This window comes from Mytilus californianus, unplaced genomic scaffold (genome assembly GCF_021869535.1).
Source record: "Mytilus californianus isolate M0D057914Y unplaced genomic scaffold, xbMytCali1.0.p SCAF_3, whole genome shotgun sequence".
NCBI classification, from domain to species: Eukaryota; Metazoa; Mollusca; class Bivalvia; order Mytilida; family Mytilidae; genus Mytilus; species Mytilus californianus.
Genome location: NW_026262679.1, coordinates 41,904,293 through 41,924,705, shown reverse-complemented (window position 1 = coordinate 41,924,705; position 20,413 = coordinate 41,904,293). Strand labels below are relative to the sequence as shown.

At 31.4% G+C, this 20,413-nt stretch overlaps 1 protein-coding gene across 1 annotated transcript in view; it reads left to right on the top strand.

Annotated features, from left to right (window-relative positions):
• The window catches only part of LOC127734598 (neuropeptide receptor 15-like), a 52,709-nt gene extending 32,596 nt beyond the window's left edge, over positions 1-20,113 (top strand). The window contains exon 2 of the mRNA XM_052244550.1: positions 19,240-20,113. Within this exon, the coding sequence (XP_052100510.1) occupies positions 19,240-19,966 (727 nt within the window). The 3' untranslated portion in view covers positions 19,967-20,113. The remainder of the gene's footprint in view (positions 1-19,239) is intronic.
• Positions 20,114-20,413: the final 300 nt, after the last annotated feature.

The following is a 20,413-nucleotide window of genomic DNA, read 5'->3' as shown; positions in this document are numbered from 1 at the left end:
TAACCTCTTTTCTTTCTTCCTAAAAGAGGGACGAAAGATACCAGAGGGACAGTCAAACTCATAGATCGAAAACAAACTGACAACGCCATTGCCAAAAATTAAAAAAAAAAAAGACAAATAATAGTACAGATGACACAACATAGAAAACTAAAGACTAAGCAACACGAACCCCACCAAAAACTGGGGGTGATCTCAGGTGCTCCGGAAGGGTAAGCAGATCCTGCTCCACATGTGGCACCCGTCGTGTTGCTTATATTATTACAAATCCAGTAAATAGTCTAATTCGATAGGTCACATTCGTGAAAAGGGAAGGGTATTGTAGTTACGACATAAGGAACATATCTGATATCATCTGTGAAACGGTTATTCCATAACGGTCAACCAACTGGTGATGGCGTCCGTAAAATTTACGGAGGGATGATTTCAACTTCACCATTTGGAACTATTGATTTAATAGCTTCCTTGTGAGCAGCAATCCTCTATCAAGGAAATCATCATAGGAAATACAAGCCCTGGAATATCGTATTAATTGGGAGATATATACTCAGTATGCAGGCACTGCTGGAATGTTGCTACATAGAAATGGAAAGTTCACAATTGAGAAATTCCAGTATGAAGTCAGCCTCATAAAGGAATAAGTCGGCAAGAAGAGGAGCACAGTTGGTTTTTCGATGGGAAAACCGATTGTTTGTTGAAAAACACGTCCCCCAAACGTAACAAGTATGTTGTCAATCAAGAAATCAAGCATCTTGATAATGTCAGTTTCAGAGAATGTTTTGTTTGAATCAGTGATTTTTTACAAAGTACGATTTACCCCTCCCTAAAACAAGCTACTTGTATCTACGTTGGCAATTCTTTTTTATGAAACAAAGCATGCCCAAATCTTTCAATTTGTCTTTTAGTTTGTAAACAGGCAGTCTGAGTTTTGTATAGAGGGTTTGATTGCAAAACAGATTTCTAAACAAACTCTGCATGAAGTTTTCTTGTATGCACGTCGAAACAATTTCCAACTATCAATATATGATGGCCTTGATGGGGAGGTCTTTATTTTGTTTCCCATCATTCTCTATTTTTTCATATTTTAGCACCCCTTTATTCTCTATTCCGCTTTTTAATCCATTTTTTTCCCATATTTTTGGAGGAGCATCATTCTTAATATGTCTACCACTTTCAGACCTTTATAGTTTTTAATTAAACGATTATCCTCTTTTGCTAAATAACAATGGGTTAGTCTTTCATAGAAAGTAATTTGAGTTGAAATCTGGATCCATTCCATTTCAAGTTGGTGAAAATTTTTCTATGGTCTTATACAGTTATTTAAAGAAGCACTTTGACATATTCCTTATCGGTCGTTCAGTTGAAAAAAGAGACGGACATTTAACCAATGACATTGTTTAAGAGTGTATTTCTAGCTACCAAAAAATTATATAAACTTTGATTAAACTTATTTCGACTCTCAGTAAACAATTGTTAAAAGATAATTATTATAAAAAAGATACAGACAACAGTAGAGTCTGGTTAAGTTTGGTACAAAACGCGGATAACTGTATTAAACATTTAATGACGGCAACGCCGTTGTCTCTATTGGCATGTGTTATCTGTACAAGTACACAATATCTAATATTTCAAAGATTGCATCCACCACAGTTTCATTTAATAGCAATAAGTTAACAACCAAAGGATGGAAAATAATCAAACCCTTTTAACACTTAAAACTTCGCATGGTTTGTTGTTTGAAAACTAAATGGCATTAGTAATATTAGTATCAGAATTTTTACATAAAACCGGCAGATTGATTTTAGATCTAAACAATGTTTAATTCTGAAATTAACAATGAAGCGAACTTCAAGTAGAATTGGTATTATCCTGAAGATTGTGTTGAGTAATAAATCATCAATGAAAACTGTTCCTTGCTAGGGGATGTAAATCAGCATGCCTTTTATTGTTCTTACATTACAAAGAATGTTCTCTTTAGTTAAACTCTTCACTACATGACAGAATATTGCAGAAAACCTTTATACATAAAGCTTGTTTCGATGGAGACACAAAGCAGGGGTTAATAAAACGATAGCTAGATCTCAATTGATTTTTACTGTAAGATGAGTTTACAAGCTGAAAAATTACTATTTAAGAGGATTTTCTTCAGCTTGAATTTATCTTTAGCAACAGGTATTCAAAAATGTCTTAGTGTCATTTATGGGTTTTAGATTATATAATTTACTGACAATATTTTAAACAACATTTTAATTTTTTATTTTTACTTTAATATTTTTTCCTTTTTTATTTGATTGCCTATGATGATTTCGGATGGAATATATTCATTACAATCTTGAGTCTTTCGGTGTGAATATCAAACTTTAAACCGTTACTACATGTATATCAGTTTATTTTTACGCAACAAATAGAATATCTGAATGACAGAGATGTTTTCCCTGTCGACATTCATGTTCCTTTCTTAGTATTTTCTTTCTGTACCTTCTTACCTTGATTACAATACCTAAGGTATTATCTTTTTGTACCTTCTTACCTTGATTACAATACCTAAGGTATTATCTTTTTGTACCTTCTTACCTTGATTACAATACCTAAGGTATTATCTTTTTGTACCTTCTTACCTTGATTACAATACCTAAGGTAATATCCAGTTTTAGGTGGGATTCATGTTCCCCAATGTTTAGTGTTTTCTGTAGTATTTTGTGAACCGTTGACGTTTGTTTTTGGATTTTTTTAGGTTTTTTTTAATTCTCTTTTGTCAATCTTTCTTTGAAGAATGTGTTGTCTTTTGTTTATCTACTTGGGATTTTTATTGCTCCTTTGTATCTTTTTCGCTTTTTTCATATTGTTTTTGCTATTTTTTATTTAAATTTGTTTTGATAATCATTGAGTTCTGGGTTGGTTTCAAAAGATTTAGAAAGTTTCAGAATGATTTTTCATTAGAAAAGCTGTATAATAATTTCGGATTAAATAAAAACAAACTTTTTGTAAGTTTACCTTACGTTTTAGGGCGTTGCCCATCCTGACCTGTCGATTTTTTGGTTTTTCCATCTTTTAAATAACACTTATCTTTCCATCTTAAAATTGAGAATGGAAATGGGGAATATGTCAAAGAGACAACAACCCGGCCAAAGAGCAGATAACATCTTAGTACATCAATTTTTGGACAGACCTCTATTCGTCCCAATATATAGAAATACAGGAAGTCAATCGGTAAGATAAGTAGATATTCAAATGAGTTTCATTCGGTACTTAATTGCCAAATGTGTATATCGCGAAATATTTATTAACCTTAAAGTTTACATATAACAGCTGTTATTGCTATTTAACTTTTGACCTTCGTTTTCTTTTTGCTTGTCAGAATTTTGTGGTCCCCATCTTATTTCGAACCTTTTGACCCTCATACTGTCATTATAAAAATATGACGATATCAACTTATTGACCTTTCACAAAGACTGTCGATTTCAATTACATTTTGTGATGAAACTTCATAAAACCTTTAAGGAGAGATGTTTCCAGATCTATTTATTCATTGCTAACTGGATAATGGCTTAATTATTTCTTTGATGCGGTTGACATTTCTGTTGTTATTTTGATAATTCAACTTATAACTTTTAGAAGACATTTTATGAGGTTAAATATTTGAGTGCAACATATTCGAACGCCTCCACTTTCAACCCTTGATATTAACCTAATTTCATTAAAAAATGTATCATTGTGTCTTGACCTCTATAGACGCCTTTATGAATCAAATGTTGTGTACTGACCTCTATAGAGGTCATTTGTAATATGTGTTGTTGTGTTACTATCACATTGACGTATAATATTCCACATCTTCATTATAAATTTATTATTCATTATTTTGTTTTGGGAGAAGTCTTGCTTTGTTTAAAAACACTTTTGTTGAAACAGATGCTTTCTGAGACTGACAACATCGAAATTTGTAAGTGTTTTACTAAAGAGATGTTTGTTATTGTTTTAACGGACAGTCGGTGGTCCGATGATATTTCTCTCGATTGCTGTCTTTGTTCGTATGAACATGACTTTATATTTGGGCTTACCTTATTCGTATGAGAATGACTTTATATTTGGGCTTACCAACAAGAAGGAAAAACTGTGACTATTATTTACTTCACATTTTCTAGTGTAAATAATGTCCATTTGCATTTAAAGTTTGCTGACTGTGTTCATTACAAATGTCCCATCGGACTGAAACGAGACATACCAGTTATTTTTTGTCGAATATACATTAACTCACAGCTAGAGTTCGGTTGGTCGGTTGAAAGCTTAGTTTTACTACTATTCTTGTCAACTGAGACCTTTTTTTGGATTTCTTGATGGAGTGTTGCTGTTTACGAATGCGCTACTTAACCACATGTTCTAAGTAAAAATGTAATCTCGACATAGTTGATCGTTGAGTAATGTGTGTGTCACCATTTATTTGTGCCTTTTGTCTTGTCCAAAGTCCCATCATATTCTCATTGTTACTTTTTAGTAGCATTTACATAATGTTAATATGATTGAAACAATCAACTAACCCCGTATACATGAATCAGTAGTTACCCTAAAACGACGATTTTTTTAACTCTTTTTAACGTTTTGGACTACAATATCTTGAACACTGTAATATAGACGGACCGAAAATGTAAACAGCAACATTAATTAAATTTTTTAAATACAAAATTTACAAACATGGTTTTCATGAACGAGTTCATACAAAATTAGTTTGTCATATTAGTAATTTTTGTCTCGCATGCGAGGCATAGGTATTACTATCCGGCGGCGTACACTATTTGTTTAAAGCTTTATATTTCAGAAGGTAGAAGACCTTGATGCTTCATACCTTACATGCAGATACCCTATGTTACGAAGTTTCCGTCTGTCATATGCCCATTGTTCTTGACCTCATTTTAATGGTTCAGTGACTGCTTGAAAAAAAATAACAGTTTTTCTGTTATGTGAATTTCTCACTTATTATGAGTAATAGGACAACTTTATTTGGTATATGGGTTACTTGTAACGTCTACATGTCTGTCAGACAGTGTTAACCTGACCTCGACTTCAAAACATGGATCAGTGATCAAGGTTAAAGCTACGTGATTAGGTCCGTTTATCAGATACTACAAACAGCAGGTCACTATATGTGGTGTATGGAATGATTGTGAGGGGTACATGTCAGACTGGCAGGTTTCATCTGACCTTGACCTCATTTTCATGGTTCATTGGTAACATTAAGTTTTTGTGTTTTGGTCTGTTTTTCAATTACCATAAGCAATGGGTCAGTTATATTTGGTGTATGGAATAATTGTAAGGTGTATATGTCTGTGTGACATTTTTTATATGACCTTGACCTCATTGTCATGGATCTTTAAAAATGTTAAGTTTATGGGATACTTGTAAAAAAAACCATTATTTTTAAGACTTTCAACATAAAATCAATGGTCAGTAATACATGCGAGACATTTCAGCGTGTGCACTATTGTTTTATTGTTCTATGGATTATTTTTATATGCAACTATATTTTGTCTCTGTTTCTGTGATATGACTGTATAAAGTAGTTTTATAAATGGTTTTCCATTTGAATCATTGCACATTTTCAACCGAATTCATTTCATACAAACTCTGTTCGATTGATGTGTGAGCGAGCACCTGTACAATGAATATCAATCTTATTTTATTCTAATTTACAAGTGTAACTTTCTATTGCTAGTTATCGGTCAAAGGAGAGAATAGCTACTCATTGCTAACTGATCAAATAACAAGGTCAAATATATCGGAAATATGTCTTTATACTTCCAATCGGTTTTTATTTATCAATATCCAATTGAATTATTTATTAGGGTTTTTGCAATCAGATGAACAAATAGAAACGGTAACACAAAAAAATATGAATATATTGAGGACATCAAGTTTTGAACAAAATAAAAACACAAAAACAAACATGCAATTGTAAAAATTCATAAGAGTATTTTTTTTTAATTAAGATTTCGGAATTCAATTACAAATATTATATAGCAATAGTGGTATCTAAAAAGTGTAATCATTTAAAATTATTCCGTAATGTAACCATTTAATATTATTTTTTCATTACAGTTTAAAAGTATCATACTTAAAAACAGAAGTAATTTCTGTAGTTTCATTGCATTTTGAAGAGATATTATAAGGATAATAGTGATGTTTATACCACGCCCTCTTATAAGACTAATGGTTTCACGCCCTGTTATAATACTAATGGTGGTTTCATTCCAATATTTTATATAAAAACCATTTTGAGGAAAAAGATAATGACGTAAATTACATTTTCTTATGATTGTATTTTAAATTGGTATGTCAAGAGATAAATTTTATTTAAAGTTTTTTTCTGACAAAAATGAAATTATGTTTAATACATGTAAACCACATTCTTATAAGAACTGCATAAATTCTTATACTACTGTAAACTAATCATTTTTATCCAAAAACAAAATAAAAGATGCTCATTCAAATTGTTCGTACCTGAGATTGCTTCAAAATTTCGTTGACAATCAATTAGAATTTGCATTTGATTAAGTCTTATTTTTTTAATAGCAAAATTAATTTTGTTAGTACGTGGAACTGAAACATATATATATAGTCTGATCAAAGAACGACATTGAAGTACTCAATATTTTGACAACGCACAAAATCAATCTGTCCCGGACTGTTTATACCGTCTTTATACAAAATCCGTTGGCGATGTATTGATAAATACTTGAATCTGGGAAAATATGGTGACCCACTTATTATATGTTAAAATTGGGATTTAAAGTAGCTTCTAGTATAACTGCGAGTGCTGGTAGATATTAACTTATATTCATTTGTCATTTTGTCAGTGTCACTGGCAGGTTTTCTGTTATTGTCTTTTCTATGTATCGTGCTTTGTGTCGATCTGATGAGTACCCTTTCAACTTAATTTTTACAGTTATTCTAATGTTGTGCTGTTACGACATTATCCATGATTGTTGGGAGAGGATTGAGAGCTAACATAAATGTTTAACCCCGCCACCATCTGCATGTGCCTGTCGCAGGCTAGAAACCTGTATTCCAGTGGTTATTTTCTATGATAGTTGTGTTTTGCTTAGTGTTATTAGATTAAATAATGCCGTTGTTTTTTTTGTTTTTGTTTTTTTTTTTTTTATTGTTTCACATTTTGTTTTACTAGAGGCCTTAATAGTTTACTATATGGCATAGGTTTCACTTGTTGTAGAAGATTGTGTGGTTCCTTCCCTTTAGTACAAAAAAAAGCAGTTTACATCCTTGGCATTTGGTCTTTTGTTGATAGCCGTCCCATCTGCAATCATACAATATCTCCTTAATTTTACATAAAAAGTCATGCATATACCAAGGATTTTCGGAATGTGTTAATAATATTCACTGGAATATTCACAAGGTTTTTGGATGTAACAAACCAGCCACCAGCCTTTTTCATTCTGATAGTTAAATCAATATTGTTAGAAATTAGAAATACCTTGAAATTCTCTATCTACAGTAATATGTATAAAATACCATTATGTTTATGCAATTATTCTATTGGCCGACGGAAAATATTAAGAGAAGGCAAGAAAAGCCTATTATTAAATTATTGCTATGAAGAATTGTAAAATATTGTTGTAGCCACGATTATTCTGAAAAAATCAGTTCCCAACTTACAGTAGTACATGTACATGTAGTACTGAGTTTCTCTAAACAAATTTTTAATACTATAGGAGATGGCGCAGATAAGGGATGTAGAAATTTTTTTTTAATGTTAAAGTTGCTGTTCTCTGATGAATGAATAGATCTATAAAAGTGTACTTTTGCATAATAAGTCAAAGCAGTTGATTGAGATCTGTATTAGTGTGACCAGGGGATCTCCAATGTCGACTGAGAGGAAGGTCTGGCTTGCATTCATAGTCGCTACGATGGACGTTCTTACGTTTATGAAATTGCTGTTCTGACTCGCCAACATACTGTTTACCACATTTACACTGTAGAAGATACACAGCATTTGTAGTCTTGCAATTAACTTTGCAAAATATGGTGCATTCCGTACCAGTGAAATGACTGCTAAAAGCCTGGATATTCAGTATTTGAATATATATATATATATATATATATATATATATATATATATATATATATATATATATATATATATATATATATATATAGAAGTCTATAAAAAGGACCAACCAGCAAATTTAATATGTACAGGATCGTCTAGAATAGACGATACTGCGCAGATAAGGAAAAAAATACATAAGTCTAAAGATATGCACAACGGTACTAGTAATATAAGATGGTAATATACGAAGATGATGACGAATGTTATAAATCGTGTTGACAAATATTTCGGCTTAACAAATAGCATTCGTCAGTGTCAATAATTTTCACAATACAGTATTGTTAAAATTATTGACACTGACGAAGGCTATTTAATATATATATATATATATATTTTTTACGTGCTTTGATTAGATCTTATTAAAATTTTAAGTATCAAGCTTATGTGTACATCTTGTATGGGATTTATAAATGATTAAACAAAGAAATATTGGGTAGAAAAAAGCAGACATTTAATTCTGGTCTATAATGAGTTATTGAACTATATTCCCTTGATTAAAATGATTCATGATTAATTAGTTACAAATGATGAATTGTCTTTTAATCATGGCAGTGACGACTTAATACTTTATAGACATCAAAATACTTGAAAAAGTGAAAGAAAACATTTATTTTGGTTAATCTATAGACCTTTTGGGAATTATTTTTATTACGATCGTAAACTTTAAGTTCGAGGAAGTATAACTTTGATCATACTTTACACTCGCCTATATCTTGGGATCGGCTCTTTAATCAAAATTTCCTAATTATTGTGAAAAATATCCGAATCCCTTTGGCCGTTTTATTAATGAATACGTAATAAAACTATGACAATGTCAATTTTATTGTTCAAGTACCGCTTCAAAAATTGTCAGATTTCCATCACATAGAAATAACTGTTTAACAACAAAGAAGACCTAGTGTCTTTCATCTGACATAGGCAAGGGAAATTTAACAAATGTAAAGAAAGGGATTACCGCCGTATCATTATCCACGCATATTATATTCCTCCACACTCCTATTTTGTTTTCGCCTTTGTCATATTCATGTTTCCAATTATACCAGCTTTCTTTTATTTTTTTTTTTATAAAGTAATGGGGAGTCCGTCCATCCATTCGTTCGCCCCCCCCCCCCCCCCCCCCCCCTATATACCTTGGCATGCATTATTGATATCACACAATACAGTACGCATTTGTATCTGCTTCTAATACCCCTAATCGGAATCTAATGAAACGTTCTCAGAGTCCTCAACATATAATGCCGTTGTGTTCCTTTTTTGACTTTCAAATGGAATATCACATCTAATTTTCACAGTGATATTGTTTAAAGAGCTCGTAAGTTTATACATGATCTATGTAAACTTATTGATCTTTTGACTATTATCTTTATTGGTACTAAAACACATAACTAAATATCTATTGTTTACGGTCATTAATCTTAAAGGCCATACATTCTGTCGATATTTATATTTTGGCATTGCACAAGGTCGTGCTTTTCTCAGACTGTTTATTGCATTTGAGATGTACTCATTTTCTCATTTTCTATTAGTCTGGGTAAACGTGAATTATTCTTTGGTTGAAATTTTCGTCGAATTAACCTTCAGAAACCACGATATCTCTTGGATATGTCCATTGTTTTATCTTATTTTATTTTTGGACGTTATTTTTAGTTGTGCTTCGTGCAAATGCACCAAGTCCTTTCCAACTAATTTTTAGTTTAATTTTATGCTGTGCGGTTTCATCCCTTGCCTAAGATTAAATGGAGGGGGTGAATGTTCACATACACGTTTAACCCCGCCATATTCTATACGTGCCTATCCCAAGCTAGAAAAGCCAGTTATTCAGAGATTGTATTTTTTGCTGTTTTACATACTTTCTTTACCACATCTAAATATTTTTATACTAAATTCTCTACCTTCTGTCGTCAAATGATACCCTTAACATTTCTATTTCTATGCACCTCTGTTCTATTCAGCATTTTGACATTACGAATTGTTGCGTATATGTTAAACACCAAATAAATGTAAATGTAGCATGTATGCATATTGGGATAAGACGGCAAAACGGAAGTTGAAAGAAAGAATGTCAATGAGATACCTATAGATAAACAGAGTTAACTAATATAAAAACTAAATTAATCTTTATTACGTTACCATTAACAGGATGATTGATAACTTTTAAAGTTTCGAAATAACGCTAGAAAAGTTAATGTTTGAAAGGAATGTGCTATTACAATGATTAACTCAAAGAAAGGTTATACTTCTGTAGGTTACAAGAAACAGAAGATATTTTTTTGATGAATGTTCGAAAAACACGGGATCGCTTATAGATTAAAAAATCTAGAAGACCTAATTAAAAAATAAACAATCAATAAGCACCCACGTTTAATTCTATGGACGCAGTTGTTAATCGTCATCCATATTAAAATACGATTATTCTCTGAACTTTTGAACCAAAGAAGACACTGACCCACCATTTTCAAGACTTAAGTTACTGCCGAATAGAATTATTAATGATAATGAAAGCACTTAAGAGAAACTGATGAATTGTTAAAATAATTATACTAACATTTTGCTCCTTCTTTCAAATTTCTTTGAAATGATCATGACTGTGACATCAGTTGCATTTCTTAAATAAAATGAAACGATCCAGTCCATAATTTTACATTTATTTTCATCTGCTGATCACCCATACTGATATATATTGTATTTTAAGCCTGCTGGGTACCATTCATATATTTTCTGTAATATATGTACACCCACGAGGACGCGGTTAATTAGTCTACAAAAAAAATCTCCCCTACAACTAAATTTTTTATGATAGTACTAAGTTGACTGCAAGCAATATATCTGAACAATGGTACTGAATTAACAACAAGAAAATATATGAAAATATCTTTAACTCTCAACAAGATTTCACGTATTAAGGTTCAGATTTTTTCAGATGATGTTTTAAATTAGATAAAAATGGTTGTGTAAGACTAAATTCTTTTACCAGTGTATATTTAGACAAATCTGGATTGTTTATTGCGATTCTCTCTGAAGTTCTGGTTGTTCATAACAGTACAAGAACAAATCAGGTTGGGTGTTCTGGTACAGATCAATTTCTTTAAAAGAAAAGAGATTGAATGTAATTTAAAAGTAAATGACTATCACTTTTTTTTTTTTTCATTTTACCAGTTGTTATCCTTTGATATTTTTAACAGTGGTAATACTTGATATTTATTATCATAGTTATAGATTAGTTTCTAAACTGTATGCGTTTTATCTCTTCAAATACATATAAAACATACTATCTAATATGATCATTTCGCATTAACTCAAAATGACCACGTATTCCACGAAATTCCAATAGTTAATATTTCTGACTGAGGCATTGGGATGTTCCTTGTGCAAATTGCTGTAAATGGAAATACATGTAGTACCATGCACAATGCTGTGACAGTCTACTTACTTCATGTCATATCCAGGAATCAACGCCACTTTGCTTATTTGAATATTATACTAAAGAAATCGGATACGAGTCACGGAAATTATATTGAAATGATAGGGAATTCTGAAAAAAAATGTCTGTTTTAACTTTAATTCAAGTGATAGACAGGTTGCCGGGACAGAAAATAAATATACACAACAATATTCACTATTTAAACGAAACATAATGACTGTCGTTGCAAATATCAAGGTTCCTGAGCTATTTTAAAAATCGAAGCGAGAGGCTTTTAACATTGCAGTATAAAATACAGGCTAAAATGGCTGAAACGTCAAATTTGCAAACTTCGTGTTGAAAATTGGCTAACAAGGTCATTACAAAAACAGGTTGCCGGGATGAAACTTGAAACTTGAATGTCCAAAGAATAAGCAATTCCAAACCTTCAATGTATGTGTAGTCGTTGAACTCTAGGTTCCCACGTAAAGTTAAAATGACCCTATTTCAAGAAGAATAAACTCACGAAAACACGAAAAATTCACTAAATTCGCGTTCATTGTTTTGATTTTGACCGCCTGACAACTTTACGGAAATATCAGAGTGATTATAAACAAGGACTCTGTGACGGGCAACTTATAATATCCGTGTTTTAAAGATTTTAATGATATCAAGCCAGTCCAGTTCAAACTATTATCACGTGGTACAATTCTCATTTACATTTTATGAATATTAATTAGCAAAAGTACTACTAATTTCTGGCTATGGTAGCAGAAATATAGTACATTAACAACAACTTATTTATTACTTCAGTATAATCAAGTTGTACGTCAAGCAAGTTAAGTTTGAGGACTTGAGGAAATTGATATCTTTCTGGTTTTGAAGGGTTTTTATTTTTATTGTTGTAAAAAACCCATTCTATATGATATTTATTTTGAGTTTCGAAAAAAATCATCCAGAAATAATTACAATGTTAAGTGTACTTGTCTCATCATCACCCATATATCATTTCTTTTTCGATTAAAAAGAATTCAATCGCCTTCAAAAATAGTTTATTATTCAAACGAAACTCTTATTAAATCATGATTGTTTGTTCCACCTATATATCTGAGTTTTTTTTAAATTTTAACTAGTTTATGAATTTCTTTTTGTGAGAGGAGTCAACTTGACATGTGTTGTACACAAAACTTTGAAAATACAAAATGTGCAGTGCCTAATTTAATCTTCAAACATCGATGGTATCGTGGAAACCTATTCACTACAATGAGGGTACGTGACATTGGTTAGATTTTAAAAACAAAGACTTTAGATTGATACTTATTGCTTCGCTAATTCAAGCAAAAACTAATGTATGTGCCATGTTTATATAAACAAAGAATTGGAAAAGCGATGACCTCTTCTCAGCTGGTATTTACTGCAAGTTCCAGGCTACAACATTACATAACTGCAATATACAGAACGACTGATGAAGTTACTCAATTAATAAAACTACTTGACGTCTTAATTTTAAAGAAAGTGATCAAATTAATTTGTGACAATATATTTATCATGTGAAAATATCTAGGCTCTGCAGTATCTCATAAAATAAAATAAAATAAACACGATACAAGTTAATAAAATTTTGGCGTTACGGGCAATTCAAGCAAAAACTAATTGATACGTGTTCAGAGTAATGATTTCGCGTAAGGTTGCTTGTTACCACCTATATGGACTGTATCTTTCAAAGCTACACCAGTCTAGTATACAGCATGTTTTATTGATAAAACATCTACATGTATATATGTTATCGTCCTGAATAGTCATGTTTTTTATGTTTTTTAAGTGCCTTTATTTAAAATACTGATCAAGATTAAAAGGGGTTTGATGTCTAAAGAAATGGCTTGAAACGACCACAAGTTCATGTTTCTGTCCAACGTCGGGAACCTCGATGTAACGATTTATTTTATATACTGTGTAATGAGTTTGGGGTTGATGGGAAATGTTTGATAGATTCTTGTCGATTAAGAAACTGACATATTGAAAAGACATTGGTATATTGTTTTAGTCTTTATTTTAGAATGTAGATTGTGTGGTTTTTTGTTAATTAATTATGTAATCCATATCTTGTATTCAGATTATGTAATATTTGAAGTTAACTATCCAATTCTATTTTTCAGGAGTTTTCTGCACATTAGTTCCTTACTTGAATATAACTTTCAAAATTTAATTTCAAATCTTGGTGTACAGTTACTGGTGTTATGATTAAGACCAACGATAGTAGTCGAAGTAGTGCGTAGTAGTATTTTATCCTAGTTTATCCACCCTCATTTAAAGTCTTTATTTATTATTTATTTACTATATACGATAAGAACTATCATGGTAAAACTGTCAGCCCTCAATTGTGACATTTTTCAGTAATTTGTGAACTTATAAAATACGTCAAACCATATAAACTATTGTCAAACAACTAGAGATCTTTTATAAGCTTATCATAAAATGACCCTTGGGAAATTACCTTCTTATTTTATGGAATCAAACATGAATGCCAGTTCCTTCACGATAATATTGTAGGGAAGATGAAGCAAATATGTAAGTCAAGTTTTAAGTATATAATTAATCAGATCATCCCACTAATTGGCAATGTTTCGATATTGCCAGTGACGTCATGTCCAACTAAATACTTCCGTTTCTTTTTCACTTTTGATAATAAAAAAACATCAGTATTCGACCTATACTAGGATGGATGCCATTTGAAGGTTTTAAATGTACAAAACATTGTTTTATTGCGTTAATGGAGATTATCGAATAATGACATATTGTATCAACAATGGAAAATAATTTGGGGTTTTCGTTTTTCATAAATGACAAGGCAAATAGAAATTTTATTTTCAATGGTGGACAGAACAAGCCCATAATTGATTTATCCAATTACATTGATTTCGTTAACCAGAACATGATAGTTAAATCCGGATCTTCCGTGAGCCTAACATAGTGAAAGAGACATAACGATGTATTTGTATATACAAGGCCAGAGATAATATACATCGTCAAATATCGTACTTTAGTAGAACCAAGACTTTTATTTAAATTGACGCTATATAACAAGTAAACAAGATTACTCTTTATTTACGCATATTTTTACATTCAAATCTACTTTCATTACCTTTCTAATTTTCTATTGATAATAATTTCATACAAAATAGGTATCAGATTTTTTTTGCAAATAACTGAATTCAGTTGTACATGTAGTACTATACAGAAATATTGGAAGCTAATAAAGACTTAGTTCACAACTATCATCTGTATATTCAGGACGAGAACATTTTAAAGCGGTACAAATATGAACTCTTCTTTGTACTAGACCGACATTCTGAGTCTAACTTTCAAAGTGCTACTCCACCAGGTTATAACAGTCCGTAGGAAGACACGTTATACTTTAATTATGATTTATGTTTTCAAATTCTGAGGGATACACTTTACATCGATATGTTATCAACACGTATATTTAAAATATATACTTTTTAAAAGTATCGGTATACTTTTAACAAGACTTAGTACCAGTTTACTTATAAAAAGCATAGATATACATTTAAATAGTAATAGTGTATATATTAAACCCATCGGTATAGTTTTATTCACCTATTTGTCATAATGTATAGGCATCCTCGGCAGCATGGTGAAAATACATTTTTTATAAAAATTTTCATTCATGCTTCTTTACCAAATATGCGAAGTGTTGTCTTTCTCAAAAATAACAAAAGGAAAAAAAAATATACGGAGGCATGTAGGACGAAATCTTCAAGGTCGTCCTCATTTTGATGTGGAGGGGAATCGTCCGTCATTAAAAGACAATCTAATGTAGAAATTATACGCATCTTTGGTGTACTTCATACATGTCCAAGTGTTTGAGACTAGAAGAGAATAGTGTCTGTTTCAGTGTAAAATTCTTCAACGACTAGTTTGATAGACATACCGCAATGAATGTTCGACCAAATACTAGTATTCATACATGTAATTTGTGTCCCATTTATATTCACCTCAAATGCAATTCCTAAGTATCTACAATTCTCATTTGTACTTATTTTATGTTTTTCTGACAATTTGTCAATAATTTCTATTTAATAGAAAAACAAAAAATATTGGGTATCCATCCATGACACAAAATCAGTACATGCACAGCTAAAAACACACAACAAGCAACGGAACAACGCACCGGCTTGAGCGGAATTCTTTTCCCCTAATGTGTAGAAGCATTTTGATATTTCCAGCTATTTAGGTTTAATCATTGTTGGGTTATCGGTATTATATTGATCTCACCAGGCGTTAAGTCACTCCCCTACGAATATTTTATAAAAGAGAATGTTTGATTTTATTCGTTTACCAAATAACTTGAATTCTTTTTGTGTATAACGTAACAGCATGTGTCGTAAATTCACTCTTAACATAATTGTGTATAACTGTATAACAAATTTTATTGACTTAAATTTGTAACTACCTTTTTAATCTTTATTGACAACAACTCAATGACAGTTAGTATTAGTATATCTGAAGTTGTCATTAACCGCCGGCATCGTGGTCACCATTATTTAGATAAGTATCACTTCGAGTTAGCAATCAACAAAAATAACATACAGTGTAAATCGCTTCGAAACTTTGAGGACACGATAAAAGAGAGGCGAAAGATACCAAAGGAAAATTCAAACTCAGAAGTCGAAAATAAACTGACAACGCCATGGCAAAAGAAAAAGATCGAAAGACAAACAACATTATACAAAATACAACAGAGAAAACTAAAGACTGAGCAACACGAACCCTACCAAAATCCGGGGGTTATCTCAGGTGCTCCGGAAGAGTAACCTGATCCTGCTCCCATGTGGCACCCTTCGTGATACTTATGTCAGCACAAACCCGGGGACAAGTCTAATTCGATAGGTCACATTCGGGGAAAAGGAGGACGGGATTGTGGTTACGACGATTGGAACATATACTTCCTTAAATAACGTACATGTTTTACTTTCATGAACACTAATTATATATATTTCGCCCTTGCTATTGATTATATATTCCTTATTCCCATAAAAAAATATTTTTCAAGACCCAATTGATTTTAAACATGAATACTATACTATTGGTAAACAAATAAATGATGAAGACTTTCATGGGAAAAAAATGGAATAGTATGTGAAGGATGGATTCAATTCATTCTCTTAAGACTCATAGTCTTTAAGGATCCCCTTTTAAATTAACCGATACACAAAGCTATGACAAAATATGGACTACGGTGCAATTGTAAAAGCAGGACAAAGGGGATACGTACGATCATTTTTGTTTTATCTACTGCTGGTACGAAAGTTTATTCGAATGGTTCTTGTTTACAATTATGTGTAATTGGCATTCTCTCTACATTTCAATAAAGTTGTATATGAATGTTTTGTTAAACTTTTTCAGCTAAAACTTCAATATCAAGATGTATTTTACACTAGATGTAAGACACTAACATTCCTTCGATGGTGATACTAGACTAAGTAATGAATGTATCATTCACATTGACAAAAAAATAGTATACGAACAAAATTATCAATATAAAACTACGGCTCAGATAATTCAATAAGTGAATATTCAAATGCACGGGTGCTTTTTTTTTGTCGCCTTTATTTTGCAGAACTGTGTACGGAAGGCATTCTCGCAACAACGATTTCATCCGTGGAAATTTAACCAATAGAATACCTGAAATGCTTTGAACAACAGATAAGAAAAAGAAATAAAACATATTTCGCTTTTGAAATAAATACATTTGAAGTTAAATATTTTTCAGTTTTTCTACAAAAGTAAACAAAATGTCTTTCGGCTTTCGATTGCGGGAGGATAAATGTTTACTACTTTTTAGTTTAAAAAATAATATATCCCTCCCTAGAATAAAAACGATAATTTAAAAAATCTTCCATTAGTCATTGACACTCTGGACTCCATTAGCGTTTGCCAAAACAAAAATATGACCAGAGGTACAAGAAAAGAGCGTAATACTACGTATACTAACACTGTACCTGTTATATGTGACATTTCTGAACTTCGACTATAAATTGTGACAGTCATGATATTTGGTAAATGAAACCTTTAATTAGATTTCTGCGAATCAAATGGTTTTTATCTTATTTCCTATACAATATTGCATTTCGGATAAACTGTAACTAGATACGCGAAATTATTGTAGGCCATCTGCAAAACATGCGCTTTATTGCAACATTACATATATACACATTCTCCTAACAAGCCAAAAGATAAATAAACAGTAGGTCAGATATATAAAAGGAGCAATGAAGTAGAGAAAACATCGTTTCTATTTACGCTTAATTTACAGAGATTCTATCAAGCTTCAAATAAAAATTAATGGCTATCCTTCGGATTTAAATGAGAAATACGACATAACTGCATGTTTCATAATGCTTAATGTACTTCAATGACTGCGTAGCTTCCATATAAACTGTGATTGTGTAAGCTTAAACAAGATTTATAACATTACTACATGACACTTTACCGCTCCGATTTTACAATACAATATAATGTCATAGAGATTTACTTTAAAAACCGGAAACTCTTTTTTCTTCTGTTATATAATATATAATGGCGTGTCCGTGACGGAAACTCAAGTGCCAATTAATAAATATTTCAACAAGTATACCAAAAAGCTTGTTACATTTTGTCTATCAGTTTTGTCATTCATCTGCGAAACAATGCAAGTTTTTTGGTATTTGAAACATATAGAAGACATTATTTAATGAGTAATCCAGAAGTGATTCGAGACATTCAATTTTTAAAAGCTATAGAGATTTTTATAAAAAAAAAATATTGAAAAAATTGCGTAAATTCACGTCATTTTGACTGTGTTGGAAAATTATCTCATTGGCAATCATACCACATCTTCTTATTTTATATTGAGATCAAATTTAACTTCGTTTAAATCATTTTATGACGGCCCGGGCGCCATTGTTAAATTATCATTTTTCACTTATCTATGAAAAGACGTACGGACTTATTTTCCGCGCGCACAACGCGTCTTTTTTGAATAAACTCTATCAGTTACGCTTAAGGAAAAAAAGTTTGGAAAATACAAAAACAAATAAATGTTTGAGAGCAAAGAAAAAAAAATGCATGGACGGAATAGCCAAAAGCGTCTTTGAACAACTTTTCCTGTAAAAGTTGCTGCTTACGTTTTAGTACAATTTCCTAATTTTTAACTGAAAATTTATATAAAATATGTAGTATTGTATGATTCTCTAAAATAATTCCAGGACGAAAGCATTGGTACAGTAATGGGGCAATGTCTTGAATAAATCAAATGTCACCAGTAGATAAACTCATCATAGATATCAGGATTAAAATTGTGTATACCAGACGCGCATTTCTTCTACAGACACTCGAATAAAAAAGTGAAAAAGGCCAAATAAAGTACGAAGTTGAAGAGCGAGAACCCAAAATTCCGATAGTAGACCTACTAGTAGCTTTTCTTTAAATATATAAAACAATTCAAAATATTAAATGTGACTCCAACTTGATTCTGTAATCGGTTTTATACTTCAAAACATTCAATTGTTTTATCGGAGATCATCAACAGCAACACTGATTTAACGTCTTGTACATCATACGTTATCTTTAGGAATATTTAAGCTACTCTTTACAGGTACTTATTACAATTCTGTCAGTGAAACAATTAATTCGAAAAACATTCGTTTTGTTTTCGTTTCAGGTTTGTAGCTATTGTTCATCCGATAAAAGCACAGATTTTATGTAACAGACGTAAAAATATTATAGCTGTCAGTGTTATATGGATGATATCGTGTGCCTGTGGGATACCAACAGTGCTATACAACGAAGTAAAGTTGATGATACCTCACGCCGATATATCGTTTTGTATAACAATCTTTCCTAATCATCAGTTAGATAATATAATCTTCAAGTTTTTGGAGTTTACATTCTATTATTTCATCCCAGTGTGTATACAAATAGTTCTATATGCTATCATTGGGAGACGCCTGTACGCCAGCACGGATGAACTTCATACCAAATTTCAAATGAGAAAAGAATTAAATAGAAAAACTGACCGAGCTGCAGAAACTATAAAAGCTCGAAAAGGTGTTGTGAAAATGCTGGTAGCCAGTGTTATTGTTTATACATTATGTTATGCCCCTCCACAAATTTTGTTATTTTATAACACACTCTCCAAGACGAGATTTCACGAGACATGGTCCTTTCAAGTATTTGTCAATATCATTGCATATGTAAACTCAGCTGCAAATCCAGTACTGTACAGTATATTCAGTCAAAATTTTCGTCGCAATTTTAAGCGTTGTTTATTCTGCATGTGCATTAAATATAAACATGAACCATATATTAGAGCTAGATTTAACTCTCTTGACTCTCGTGGAATCTCAAGAAAAGTAAGCACTACGAGAACTACAATATCAAGACTATGAATCAATCGAAGATTTATTATATCGATGAAACGGGCTGTGATTTGTTTAACAGTACGTATATCTATGTGAGTGCTTTTTTCATTTGGGTTTCATCAATGCTTTATTTCGAGCAAGAGGCTACATAATGGTTTGACTCATGTTTTTACCTCATGCGATTATATTTCAAGTTTACATATATATATATATATATATATATATATATATATATATATATATATATATATATATATATATATATATGTTTATTGTTTTCTGTTTAGTATCAAATTTATAATTAAGATCCATTTATTACATCGGTGATCCGTTTATTTGGCAATCGCCAATGGCATGCAGTCATCAGGGTTTAAGAACATTTGTTGTTCGACCTGTTAGTCAAATGCGATTTGTTAAAATATACTTTTTCACTTTTTTGGTCTTTTGGAAAATGTTGTTTGTGCTGTATTTAGA